At 50.1% G+C, this 11,357-nt stretch overlaps 1 protein-coding gene across 2 annotated transcripts; it reads left to right on the forward strand.

Moving 5' to 3' along the window:
• Window positions 1–1,817: 1,817 nt before the first annotated feature.
• Window positions 1,818–10,605, forward strand: LOC101118202 (galectin-9-like). 2 transcript variants are annotated; one of them, XM_042255453.1, is made up of 5 exons: window positions 1,818–1,922; window positions 6,883–6,974; window positions 8,370–8,571; window positions 9,694–9,908; window positions 10,339–10,605. In XM_042255453.1, the coding sequence occupies exons 1-4, from the start codon at window positions 1,848–1,850 to the stop codon at window positions 9,877–9,879; spliced, it is 555 nt and encodes a 184-aa protein (XP_042111387.1). In that variant the 5' UTR covers window positions 1,818–1,847; the 3' UTR covers window positions 9,880–9,908; window positions 10,339–10,605. The 2 variants fall into 2 exon arrangements, with proteins under 2 accessions (XP_042111387.1, XP_027831286.1); XM_027975485.2 differs by having other exon boundaries at window positions 9,694–9,804.
• The last annotated feature ends 752 nt before the right edge of the window (window positions 10,606–11,357 follow it).

The following is an 11,357-nucleotide window of genomic DNA, read 5'->3' on the forward strand; positions in this document are numbered from 1 at the left end:
CAAGTCTCCAACCCACTTGCATTTTACACTCCAACCTGCACTGAATGAGAGTTCAGTGATCTTTATCCCAGTAGATGAGGTTATGGTCCCCGTGTTCCTGGTGTCAAACAGGATTGCAAAGCATTTCCCCTTCTTTTCCTCCTTCCTGCTTCAACTGTGCCATCTACTCCTTCATTCAGTTCAGTTCAGTCGCTCAGTCATGTCTGACTCTTTGCAACCCCATGAATCGCAGCACGCCAGGCCTCCCTGTCCATCACCAAATCCTGGAGTTCACTCAGACTCATGTCCATTGAGTCAGTGATGCCATCCAGCCATCTCATCCTCTGTTGTCCTTTTCTCCTCCTGCCCCCAATCCCTCCCAGCATCAGAGTCTTTTCCAATGAGTCAACTCTTCACATGAGGGGGCCAAAGTACTGGAGTTTCAGCTTCAGCATCATTGCCTCCAGAGAAATCCCAGGGCTGATCTCCTTAAGAATGAACTGGTTGGATCTCCTTGCAGTCCAAGGGACTCTCAAGAGTCTTCTCCAACACCCCAGTTCAAAAGCATCAATTCTTGGGCGCTAAGCTTTCTTCACAGTCCAACTCTCACATCCATACATGACCACTGGAAAAACCATAGCCTTGACTAGACGGACCTTTGTTGGCGAAGTAATGTCTCTGCTTTTCAACATGCTATCTAGGTTGGTCATATCTTTTCTTCCAAGGAGTAAGCGTCTTTTCCAGTAAAATTGTGGTTGATGCAGAAATGTAGTGGGGATGGAGGGTGGACAGAGGAGGCATTTGTGTGCAGTCTATGGGAACATCTCAAATAAGTCAGCCTTTGCAAATTCTGGGGCACCGAGGCAAGCCCAAAAATAGAGGTGCAGAAAGGTTCTCAGCCCCAGGGCACCTGCTCCACACTCAGTACCTATAGGCCCCTCAGCAGCTTGTCCTGGCTGGACACGGGGTCCCGTCTCTAGCACACGGTGGGGGCTTACTTAATCTCCACTAAGTCTGTTGTTGCTGTGTGTTTCCTCCCAAACCCCTTTCCAACAAAAGCTGATTCTGAGTCTCTGTTTCAATCAAACATTTCCATTGACAAGTTACTGGAACCAAATAAAGACAGTCATTCAATATATTGCCTCCAACTCAATGTCACTGGGAATATTCTACTATGCCTGAGATGTCTCTGCTCCCCATTCTAAATCCCTGAATCAAGAGAGAGAAGAGAGAGAGAAATTCACAGAGAAGAGGGGTCAGAAGTTCTCAGGGCATCATTATGCACAAGGATAAAGGAACCTCCACCACCAGCTTTTCTATTTTCAAAACATTTCTTTTTCCATGATTGTGCTTTTATGTGACGAGTAGAATTTTAAAGGGGAGGAATACCTTTTTAGGAAATGGAGTAGCCTTATATGGCTCAAGCTGCCACTAGTGAGCTGTGTACCTTGGATATGACCTGTAGATTCTCTGAGCCTTAGTTTCCCGGCCTGCAAAATGGGTTTAACTAGGCCTTCCTGCAGCACTGCCACCCCATGCCCAGGCAGCGCCCCATCACACACACTGTTGTCTGGACATGACACAGCCACACGCTCAGGGGCAGTGTCTTCCAGAAGCTGTGCACGTGGTGAGAATGTCTGAGCCCACATGAACTGTTCTGACTTGGGGTGGAGGGGAGGAGGAGAGCAGAGGGGAGAAGGCCGTGGAGAGGAGCACACACTTCTGTCCTCCGTCTTCCTCCCTCCTTTCTCCTTCCTCTAAACTGACTTTCTCCTGCTCCTGGCTCCTCCCCATTGCATAACAAGTAAACTGCATTGAATTCTGTATCTTGGTGAGTCATTCCTGTTGCAGAGGTCTACCTGGACAGCATGCAAAGCGAGAGTGGTCACATAGGCAATGAAGAACGGGCCTTGAGGGAGACCCAGGAACCCTACATAAACCCAGTGAGTTCCAGGGCTGGGGGAGGCCTCAACCAGGGGGACGTAGCTCTGGGGCTCTGAGGAACCAGCTCCTGCAGGGGTGACATGAGGCTGAGGGAGGCCTCGTTCCAAAGAGAACAGACGAAGGGCAGACACACCAGCCAGGGCAGCCCTGCCCTCACTCCTGCCTGTGCCCATCTCCTCGGTGCCACTCAAGGCCGAGGGGCACCAGGATTTGTGCGTGGGACAAATGTTTCCTGAGCTTCCTCCTGATCTCTCTCCTGTTCTGTGTGCTCAGTGGGGGAAGAAGAGTCTAAGTAATAAATAGAAAAGTGAATTTCCACTTTTCTTTTTTTTAACATGAAGGAAGGTAAACGTCTTCTGGGGAGGATAATAATGGAGCATGGCACTTCAGGGCACTTACTTGGAAGATGACCTCCCTGGGTTCAGCCATTTACTAGCTGGATGACCTCAAGCAAGTTACTTTACCTCTCTGGGCCTCAGGTTCTGCTTGGGTCTAATGGGAATAATCAAGTCACCACCCAGAGATCGGGTAAGGATTAAGCAAGGTAGCACGTTGAGAGAGTTTGAAAGGTGTCTGGCCCACTGTTGGGGGCTCTGAAAGTGTTTAGAATTGTTAGGCGTCTAGGCGCAGGACAAAAGGCTTCCAGAACAGATTTCTGGCATCTGACGGTTGAGAGAACTAGGCAAGGCAGGTCAAGGGTGTTTGAGAAAGACTGTCCCAGGAGGAGGGAGCAGAGTTCCCCTACACTATGGGGTGCAAAGGGCTCTCTTCTGGGCACTTTTACCCCCTATGTGGAGGTCTTGTCATAGGCAGCCTTGTTTAAACCAGCGGTCCCCACCTCCAGGCATGGACTGGTGTTTGTGCATGGCCCGGTAGGCAGTGGGCTGCACAGCAGGAGGTGAGCAGCTCATGAGCTAGTGACGCTCCATCCGTATTTACAGCCACTCTGCATTGCTTACATCTTCCCAGCCTTGGAAAAAATTGTCTCCCGTGAAACTAGTCCCTGGTGTCAGAAAGACTGGGACAGCTGGTTTAAACCCTTATCATCTCCACAACATATATGTATTACTGAGGCTCACAGAGGTGGAGGCCACTTGTAAGGTTCCCAGGTAATAAGAGCTGAGGAGGGAGGTGTCTTGATTTCCCCCAACCTGGGGGAAGAGGGTGTCCACAGAGAGCGCCCTGGGGGAGGAGGAGGCAGGCAGGTGTCAGCCTGGGTCCCAGGAACTTTCTGAGCTTACTGCGTCCTGGCCTGGCCCTGCAGTATGAGCCTCTCCTGGGCTCAGGTTCCTGAGAGGCTGGGCAGGTGGGCTGACGGAGCCCTTTGTGGGGAAGGTTGCATGAGGCATCAGGTGCTGGGGAGCTGCTTGGTCCCCACTCAAGCCCACCTCCCCAGGAGCCCTGGCGTGGCCTGTGTGCTCCATGCAATGACCGATGCCCTTCAGCCCGTCTAGTGAGGGCTCCCGGTGGGGCTAGAGGAAGCTGGGCTGCCTAGTGGGTGCCTCCACAGTGGTCTGAGTCAGGATCTGTCGCCTGGGTCTTGTTCTCCATCAGATGGGGGACCCGGAGCTGCTTCCAGGTTCAGCCATTTTATTATTCTAATGACATGTTTTTAATCTCTACTCCGTGGATTCAAAAGCCCAACTGTAGACAGGTCACGAGACTTGGTGACATCAGAGCTGCCAGCACAGGGCGTTAGGAGGCCAGTGTAATCTGTGAGGCTATAAATCCAACATAAAAACCCATCTTGCTGGGTCATTGGAAGCAAAGGCCTGTGCTGCTCTTACTGCTAAGATCACACACACACACACACGCACAGAGGGGCCTTTGGCCACACCACTTAAACCATACAAATGTATTTCCTTACAGTTCTGAGGTTAGAAATCTAGAATCAATTATCAGCAAAGCTGTTTCTTCTGGAGCCTTCAGGGGAGAATGTGTCCTTGTTTTTTCCAACTTCCAGAGTCTGTCTGCTTGCCTTGGCTTGTGGCCCCTTCCTCCTCCTGTGATTTTTTTTTTTTTTTTTTGGACTGGTCTCAATTGCGGCACAAGGCACCTTCATTTTGGCCCGTGGGCTCTCTAGCTGTGGCCCATGTGGGATCTTAGTTCCACAACCAGGGATCTAACTCTCAATGGCTGCATTGGAGGCAGATACTTAACCACTGCTGGACCCCAGGGAACTCTCCACTTGCCTCCTTCTCTAAAGCCGCAGCTTCTTGCTTCTGCTGTCACGTCTCCTACAGCCGACTCTCCTCCTCTGCCTCCCTCTTTGCAGACCCTGTGACGATTGGGCCCATGCAGATATTCCAGATAACCCCCACCCCCACAGTCTCAAGATTCTTAATGATACCTGCAAAGTCCCTTTTGCTGCATAAAGTAACATATTCACAACTTCTAGGTATTATAATGTTGACATTTTTGGTGGGAGAAGGAAGAGGGTGTAACTACTGTCTACCATAACCTTCTTGGAGTCAATAAATACTAGCAGTTTCTTTGAATCTTTCCAGAAAAGTTTTATTTATAATAAGTAAATATATGTATATAGCCACTCCTACTCATTTGAAAAATAATACAGAGGGCAATATTACTTATCAGTTCTCCAAGTGGTCCCTTCTTCCATTTTTCTTGTTAACTCTCCCTAGAATCTGTTGTGTGGAAATACCATAATTAATTTCACCATTGTCTTCCTGGTGGACTTCTGGATTCATTTCCAATTCTTTGCTATTAGAACGCAGTAATGAGTAATCTTGTCTTTGGATTATACTCAATTTGAAATCATCTTGTGTTTCAGAATGTGAGGGCACCATTTAAGACATTAAAATCTCATGAAGTTTTTTTGGGGGGAATCATTCCTTAAGATTAACCTGTACTGCCCGCCCCCATGATCCACACAGGGCTTCCTCCGTCCTGCCTTCCTTCTGAGCCCTGAGGACCCCTCCTACCACTCTATGCCTTAGTGTGAATGTGCTTGAGGGAGGAGCCCATGCTGCCAGGTGGGTACGTTTTAAGCCTTGTCTCTGCTGATGGTGAGAAAGGCTCTTAGGGGGATTTCTAACTCCAACAAATGAGGGGATTCAGGCAAGAGCACCATGCTAGTCAGCCTGTGGTAGGCTGATTCTACTTCTCCAAAATCACTGACATGGATTTTGACAGAAAGAACTCAGAGATGCAGAGACGTTGTGATTTGCTTAATGTCACCAAAGTTTTTAATGGCAGAATTCAGACCAGAACTGTGGGCTGCAAAAGACACCTCTGCCCAAGGTCCAGGAGCACAGTCTGTCTGAATGGGGTTCTGGCATCACTGGTTATCTCCCAGGGCCAGCTGTGCACACTTGGCTCGGAGGGGCTTCCCTGGATTCTGAGTGGTCCTACAACCAAAGGACAGGGACTAGGACTGAATTGAGCTGGTGTGCATTTTTTTTGTTTGTTTGGCCTGTAGACCGTTTGTTTTAACTCATTGCCAAAGAGAAAGTATAATATAGAGATATTAGTATCATAAACAGCACATACCAGTCACTCAGTTTCAACTCTTGAACTATCTGCTTTATCTCTCCCAGTTCTACTTTTCTTTCCACCCCTGGATTGTTTTGAAGCAAATTTAGATATATCAGTTCAGTGTAAATATTTCATTATATATCTCTTATAGCAAAGGGAACCTACTACAATCCTTTTCAAAACATTTCCCCCCCCCCCCCCAAATTGGAAAGTTTTACAGAAGAAAAATCTCAGATTTCTGTCTTCTCCTAAAGTCTTGGAAGCTCGGACAACACTGGGCCTGAAAGGTAATCAGGTTACAGCTGAGTGGACATTGCTCTTTAGATAAGGAAGATGATGGCTACTTTGCTGCAGTCTCCTGATTGTCCCCTACCTGGCTGGTTCAGCTATGCAAATCACCTGCCTGGTTCCTGTAAGCATTTAGTCCTTATAAAATATTACTTAGAGGAGAAGGTAGAAAATACTTCAACAGTGTGAAAATGTGAAAATTCACTTGGAGACAGAGCTGTACTGAAGGCAGTTTGTACAACCACGTTAGATAGAAAGCATTCTGAAAGGATGCTCCAGTCTCTCCCCACATACATTTTCTCACTAATCATCAATGTCACCTGGAAGCTGGGACTTGTTCTCATTTCATGGATGAAGAAACTGAGGCAAAGAGAAGTTAAATAAGCTTCTGAAGGCCACTCAGTTAATGAGCAGCAGAATTAGGATTCCAACCTGAAGGATGCCTGGCTCTAACATGAAACATCTTCACCGTAAGCCTGGGTGCTTTAAAGAGGCTCAGGAAAGAGAACATGACAAAGTGATGGGGCCCAGGAAGCGTGGAGATGCCAGTGAGGACTTGGGAGGCTTCCTGGGGCCTGGAGGAAGGATGGGAGCCCGCGAGCAGGAGCAGAAGAGAGGGCTGCCCCTGGCTGCCGAGAACACCTAGGAAAGAGGCACTTTCTGAGGCTGTGGAGGGGCAAGGGTCAAGGTCACCACTGTTCTCTGGGTGGGGTGGTCAGGAGGGGGAGGATGACATTTTGGCCTGCTCAGGTGAGCAGAAGGTTTATCCTCGAGAACAGGTGGCTGGGTCTCTTTGGTCCATGGTGGACCCCTGAGTCCCCAGCCAGGACTCGGGTCTTTACTAGCAGCTTGGCTTGGGGTCCAGCCACCCCCCTCTCTCCCCTGGTTCCTTCCCATCTCAGGGCTGTGTACTCGCCACTTCCTCCTTTGTGAGCTGCCAATCTGACCTTGTCACATCCTCTTAGAGCCTGAGGGGCTCCTTCTCCCAACCTCAGAATATCTGTGTCACTTCCTCGCTCCAGGGCTGGAAGGTCGGTGGACTGAGGCTCCTTCTGTCCTGTTCGTGGCTGCACTTGGTCCCTAGGCTGCTGCCCCACACCCAGGCCAGCCCCAGCCAGGGCTGGAGAGGATGGAGAGAAGGAAGCACACCGACTGACCAGTGTCTCCTCTCCACAGCCTGTTCCTTTCACTGGGAAGATCGAAGGGGGTCTCCAGGATGGACACAAGGTCACCGTCATAGGGCATGTTCCTTCCACAGGTGGAAAAAGGTACTGGGAATTGTCTCTCTCGGCCTCACCCCTGAGTGAACCAGGGTGCTGTCAGCTCAGGATGGTCCACCCAGTATCCTCCAAGCTGCCCACACCCAGTTCAGGGGATGGAAAGGGCCCGGCCTGCCAACAATGCTCCTTGCCCCCTACTACCTACCTGTAGCATCCAGGGCCCCATAAACCAGACTCCCCAGAGAGGGGGGAATGGAGGCTCATGGTCTAGGGAGGGAAGCAGGCCAGCCCAGAGGTGGAGTCTGGGACTGAACTTCGTATACAATGACCCAGAGCTGGAGCCATGAGGCCAAAAGAAACCCCAGGTAAACAAGCACACAGAGCACTCTGCTGGGAGAATGTCCACGGAGGGCTGCCCACGGGTGTGGAGCGGAGCCTGGTCCTGTGGGGATGGCATGGGAGCCAGAAGTGCCGTCTGACTGCTGTGTGTTAGCTGGGAGCCTGAGTGACCCCGAGAAGCAGACTGGGAAGAACACTGGCGCTGAGTTCAGGCAAGATGTTGGGAGAGAGATGCTCATTGGATAATTCAGGCTAGACCTTGGTTAGGGGACAGGCATGAGCTCCTCTGGGAAAAAGCAAAACAAGGACTTCTTGCATCCCTTTGGTGAGCTAGGCCCCTTGGAAGCTCCTTTGGTCTTCCCTCCTCACCTGGTAGTTTCAGCTATATCCAAAAGAGATGGAGATGGTGAGGGGCTTCCTCTGAGGTGAGATGGGAACAAGAGATACTTATTTAGGGGTGCCCTTGGGCCGTTTCAGTTGTCCTCCCTGAAGGAAGGCAGTCACCCCTTTTCTGCATGGGGCAGTGTGAGGATAGCATGGTCCTCAGTCACTGCAGATGACAAACGGGGCAGATCTGGGGTCAGGGTCCAGGCCTGCTGACCTCTCTCAGGTCAGGTGGGCACACGACACCCTCTGAAGAGGGACAGACACACACTCTGAGGTCCCCATGCCCAGAGACCTAGGGTTTTTTCTGGGTCTCCCCTTTAGACACCATCTCTGTAGGTGTCCCATCAATGCACTTGTTCTTTCCATTTGTCCTCTTTCCCAACTCAGCAGACACAGGCTGACCTCCAGGGAGCCACCACTTGGCCCCAAAGACTCTTACTTCTAGGCACATTCCTCTACTTCCAACTTGGACACAAGTTTCTTTACCCATTTCCTCCTTACTTTTAGAAAACCACACGGTAAGGGCAAAATGTGGTAACTGCACAAAACACACAGTGCAAATTCGATGAACCAAAGTGATGGGACGAGACTAGGGATGGGTACCAACCAGCCACGCAGGTTGTATGCAGGCTCCCAGACGATACCAGTAAGAGTGAGCACCTCCTGTTTCCACCCTTGGCAGTAAGCCAGGATACTGTCTGATTTTCCTTGACCTAGGTTCGAAGTAAACTTTCAGATGGGCTACCACGACCATGAAATTGCCTTCCACTTCAACCCTCGGTTTGAAGAGGGTGGGTATGTGGTCTGCAACACGAAGCACCTAGGATACTGGGGGCCAGAGGAGAAGAAGATGCTGATGCCCTTCCAGAAGGGGAGTGAATTTGAGATCTGTTTCGATGTAGACAGGTCCTCGTTCAAGGTGAGTGGGAACTCTCCTCTCTTCAGCTGTCTGTTCCCCAGCCCCATAAGGTGCTGCAAGCAGCCTTTAAATAGTCATGTGAGCAACACTTTTACAGAGAAGAGGACTATTTCCTTGTAAGGCCGCAGTCTCCTTACACACGTTCCCCTGCATGTACAGGCGCACATGTTGCTTCTTTTACTCTGGAAGTAAGCACTGGAGAAGTCACCGTGATGCTTTTTGGCCTCCTGGGTCCTTCAGTCCAAGTTATTTCCATTTCTCTGTTGTAGCCCTTCTTCCGGAGAAGGCAATGGCATCCCACTCCAGTACTCTTGCCTGTAAACTCCCATGGATGGAGGAGCCTGGTAGGCTGCAGTCCATGGGGTCGCTGAGTCAGACACGACTGAGCAACTTCACTTTCACTTTTCACTTTCATGCATTGGAGAAGGAAATGGCAACCCACTCCAGTGTTCTTGCCTGGAGAATCCCAGGGATGGCGGAGCCCAGTGGGCTGCCGTCTGTGGGGTCACACAGAGTTGGACACGACTGAAGCGACTTAGCAGCAGTAGCAGCAGCAGCCCTTCTTCCACTCCAGGTCCCTGGGAATATGTGTTTTCCTGTTACCTTGTTGCTGCATTTATCCAGGTGTTATTAAAGACTTAGTTCTGACTGGCATTGCACATTGGTTTTGCAAGCAGAGCGGTGTCTCTGGGCTTGGGGAGATGGGAGGGGAGCTGAGTACATCTGTGTCCTTTTTCTCTGTGTGAACATGAATGTCCCCACCCCCTCATCACACAACCTGACATCACTTCTTCTCTGCTCCCCATGGACATTTGCATGTATATTTCAAGAACACGACAGGAGAGCTGAGACTAGAAAGACAGACCCACTGTGATAAACACACACCAGAAGAACGAAGAAGCCAAGGACTAGAGTCAGGTGGAGGTTGCCCTTCAATGCACTTCAGGTCCCGAGCATGTTCCTGCAACTGGCACAGCTCTGCAGGCTGTTTCCCTGAGCTACAGGGGATTGATGTAAGAACTAGATGCAGGTCTGAACGTCTGGAGGCAGGGGTCCCAGTGGCACAAGTGTGCTCCCACCTGGTCCTGGACGCCCTCCTGCCATGTGCGCTCATCTCAACAGGTGATGGTGAACAACAGCATCTTCCTGGATTATGCACACCGTTTGCCCTTCGACCAAGTCAACGCCATCTCCATCAAGGGCGGCGTGCATGTGTCCCTCATTGGCTTCCAGGTCAGCCTCCACCCAGCACTCGTCCCCAGGGGCTGGATGTGGGGCCCCGTCCCCTGTGTGGGTCCTGCTGTGTGAACCCAAGGTGCAGCCAGTCTCGTCTCCAGGTGCTTCTGGGTTCACACCTCTGGCTGCCCCAGTCTGGCCTTCTTGTGTCGCTGTCTCTGTCTGGGACACCCACTCAGGCTCCTGGACTAGTAGGTTTCTTGTCTCTGTCACTCTCTGTCATCCCCCTGGTGAAGAGGCCCTGGGCTTCTAGAAAGAACCTGGAATCAAACTGAATCCAGCTCAGATCCCCAGCTCTGCCATTTTCATCGGCTGGGGAATCTTAGACGAGCAACTTCACCTCTCCCAGCCTTAGTCTCTTTACCTGTGAGATGAGCATGACCAGCCGCCCCACAGGTCGTTGTGTGAGTTTATGAGACCATACACATCGAAGGGCATAGTATAGCCTTTCCATGGCCATTCCTGGCTTTATTTGACTCCTCAAGAGCTATAGACAGTATTCTGAACCAAATTCGTGGTGCTGTTTTACAGATATAGAAATCCCTACCACGTGGAAGATGTTCACTGTATGGAGCTCACATGGTCATAAAACCCAGAAGCTTGATGATATTGGCTCCCGATTACCTCACCACCAACCAATCAGAAGACATCCATGGGCTGATCACACACCCCTCACCCTCTCCCTCACCCTATGTTTAAGACCATTTCCCTGAAACTCATTGTGGAATCTGGGTTTTTAAGCTGCCTGGGCTCCTTGCTTGGTACCTGCAATAAATGCTGCGCTTTCCTTCATCATAACCCTGTGTCAGTAGGTTGGTTTTACTGTGCGTGGATGAGTCATACTGAGTGGAGGTAAATCTGATCTAGATAGTGACGGATGGATTGGAAATTCTGATGATACATTCAGTTGAAAGATTCCTTTCTTTAGCAATGTATAGGGGGCTACAGGGTGGGGCTTTATCTTTCCTAGTCAGTGGCAGAGAAAAAGAAAGGAAAAGAAAGAGAAAGGGTGTCATGTTAGTTAAAGTGTGAAGACTTGATCCGTTCTCTCGGGCAAAAGCAGCCTACCTGAACGTCATCTACTGCTCTTCCTGCTAACTTTGATTCTGAAGTCTGCATCACTTGGACAGGACCAGGTGCCATGTGGGGTCTTCTTCAGTCCTGAGACATATATCCAAGGTTCAAGAGCTTGATGGTCATCCATGCAGTTGGGATGATCTGGTACAGTCCCTTTCAAGGAAGATTAAAGGGAAGTTTTTGCTCTTAGAGATTCCAAATCAGACAACTGGGACTGAGTTTGGTGAGTTGTAGTCAGACTAAGTGCCCTCCAAGCCTCAGCTCACTCAGTGCTCACAACAATCATATCAAAGGAGGCCTGTGATTAGCTACATCACACTGATGAGGAAAGACCGAAACTTAGAGAGTATGGGGGAGCAAAAGTTGCCACCCCTAAATGTGTCACTTTGGCACTAGTATTCATTTAGGAGGATTCTTCTCAAGAAACTGAAGACTCACAGCTTTTCTTTTACCTCCTCCTCATCACGGGGTTG

The sequence above is a fragment of the Ovis aries genome, chromosome 11 (genome assembly GCF_016772045.2).
Source record: "Ovis aries strain OAR_USU_Benz2616 breed Rambouillet chromosome 11, ARS-UI_Ramb_v3.0, whole genome shotgun sequence".
Classification (NCBI taxonomy): Eukaryota; Metazoa; Chordata; class Mammalia; order Artiodactyla; family Bovidae; genus Ovis; species Ovis aries.

Bases quoted from the DNA above. Each gene is read 5' to 3' on its own strand.
- LOC101118202 (XM_042255453.1), top strand. From the start codon at position 1,848: ATGCAAAGCGAGAGTGGTCACATAGGCAATGAAGAACGGGCCTTGAGG. The intron at 6,975-8,369 runs GTACTGGGAATT...TCCTTGACCTAG, and splicing joins CCTTCCACAGGTGGAAAAAG to GTTCGAAGTAAACTTTCAGA. The intron at 8,572-9,693 runs GTGAGTGGGAAC...TCATCTCAACAG, and splicing joins TAGACAGGTCCTCGTTCAAG to GTGATGGTGAACAACAGCAT.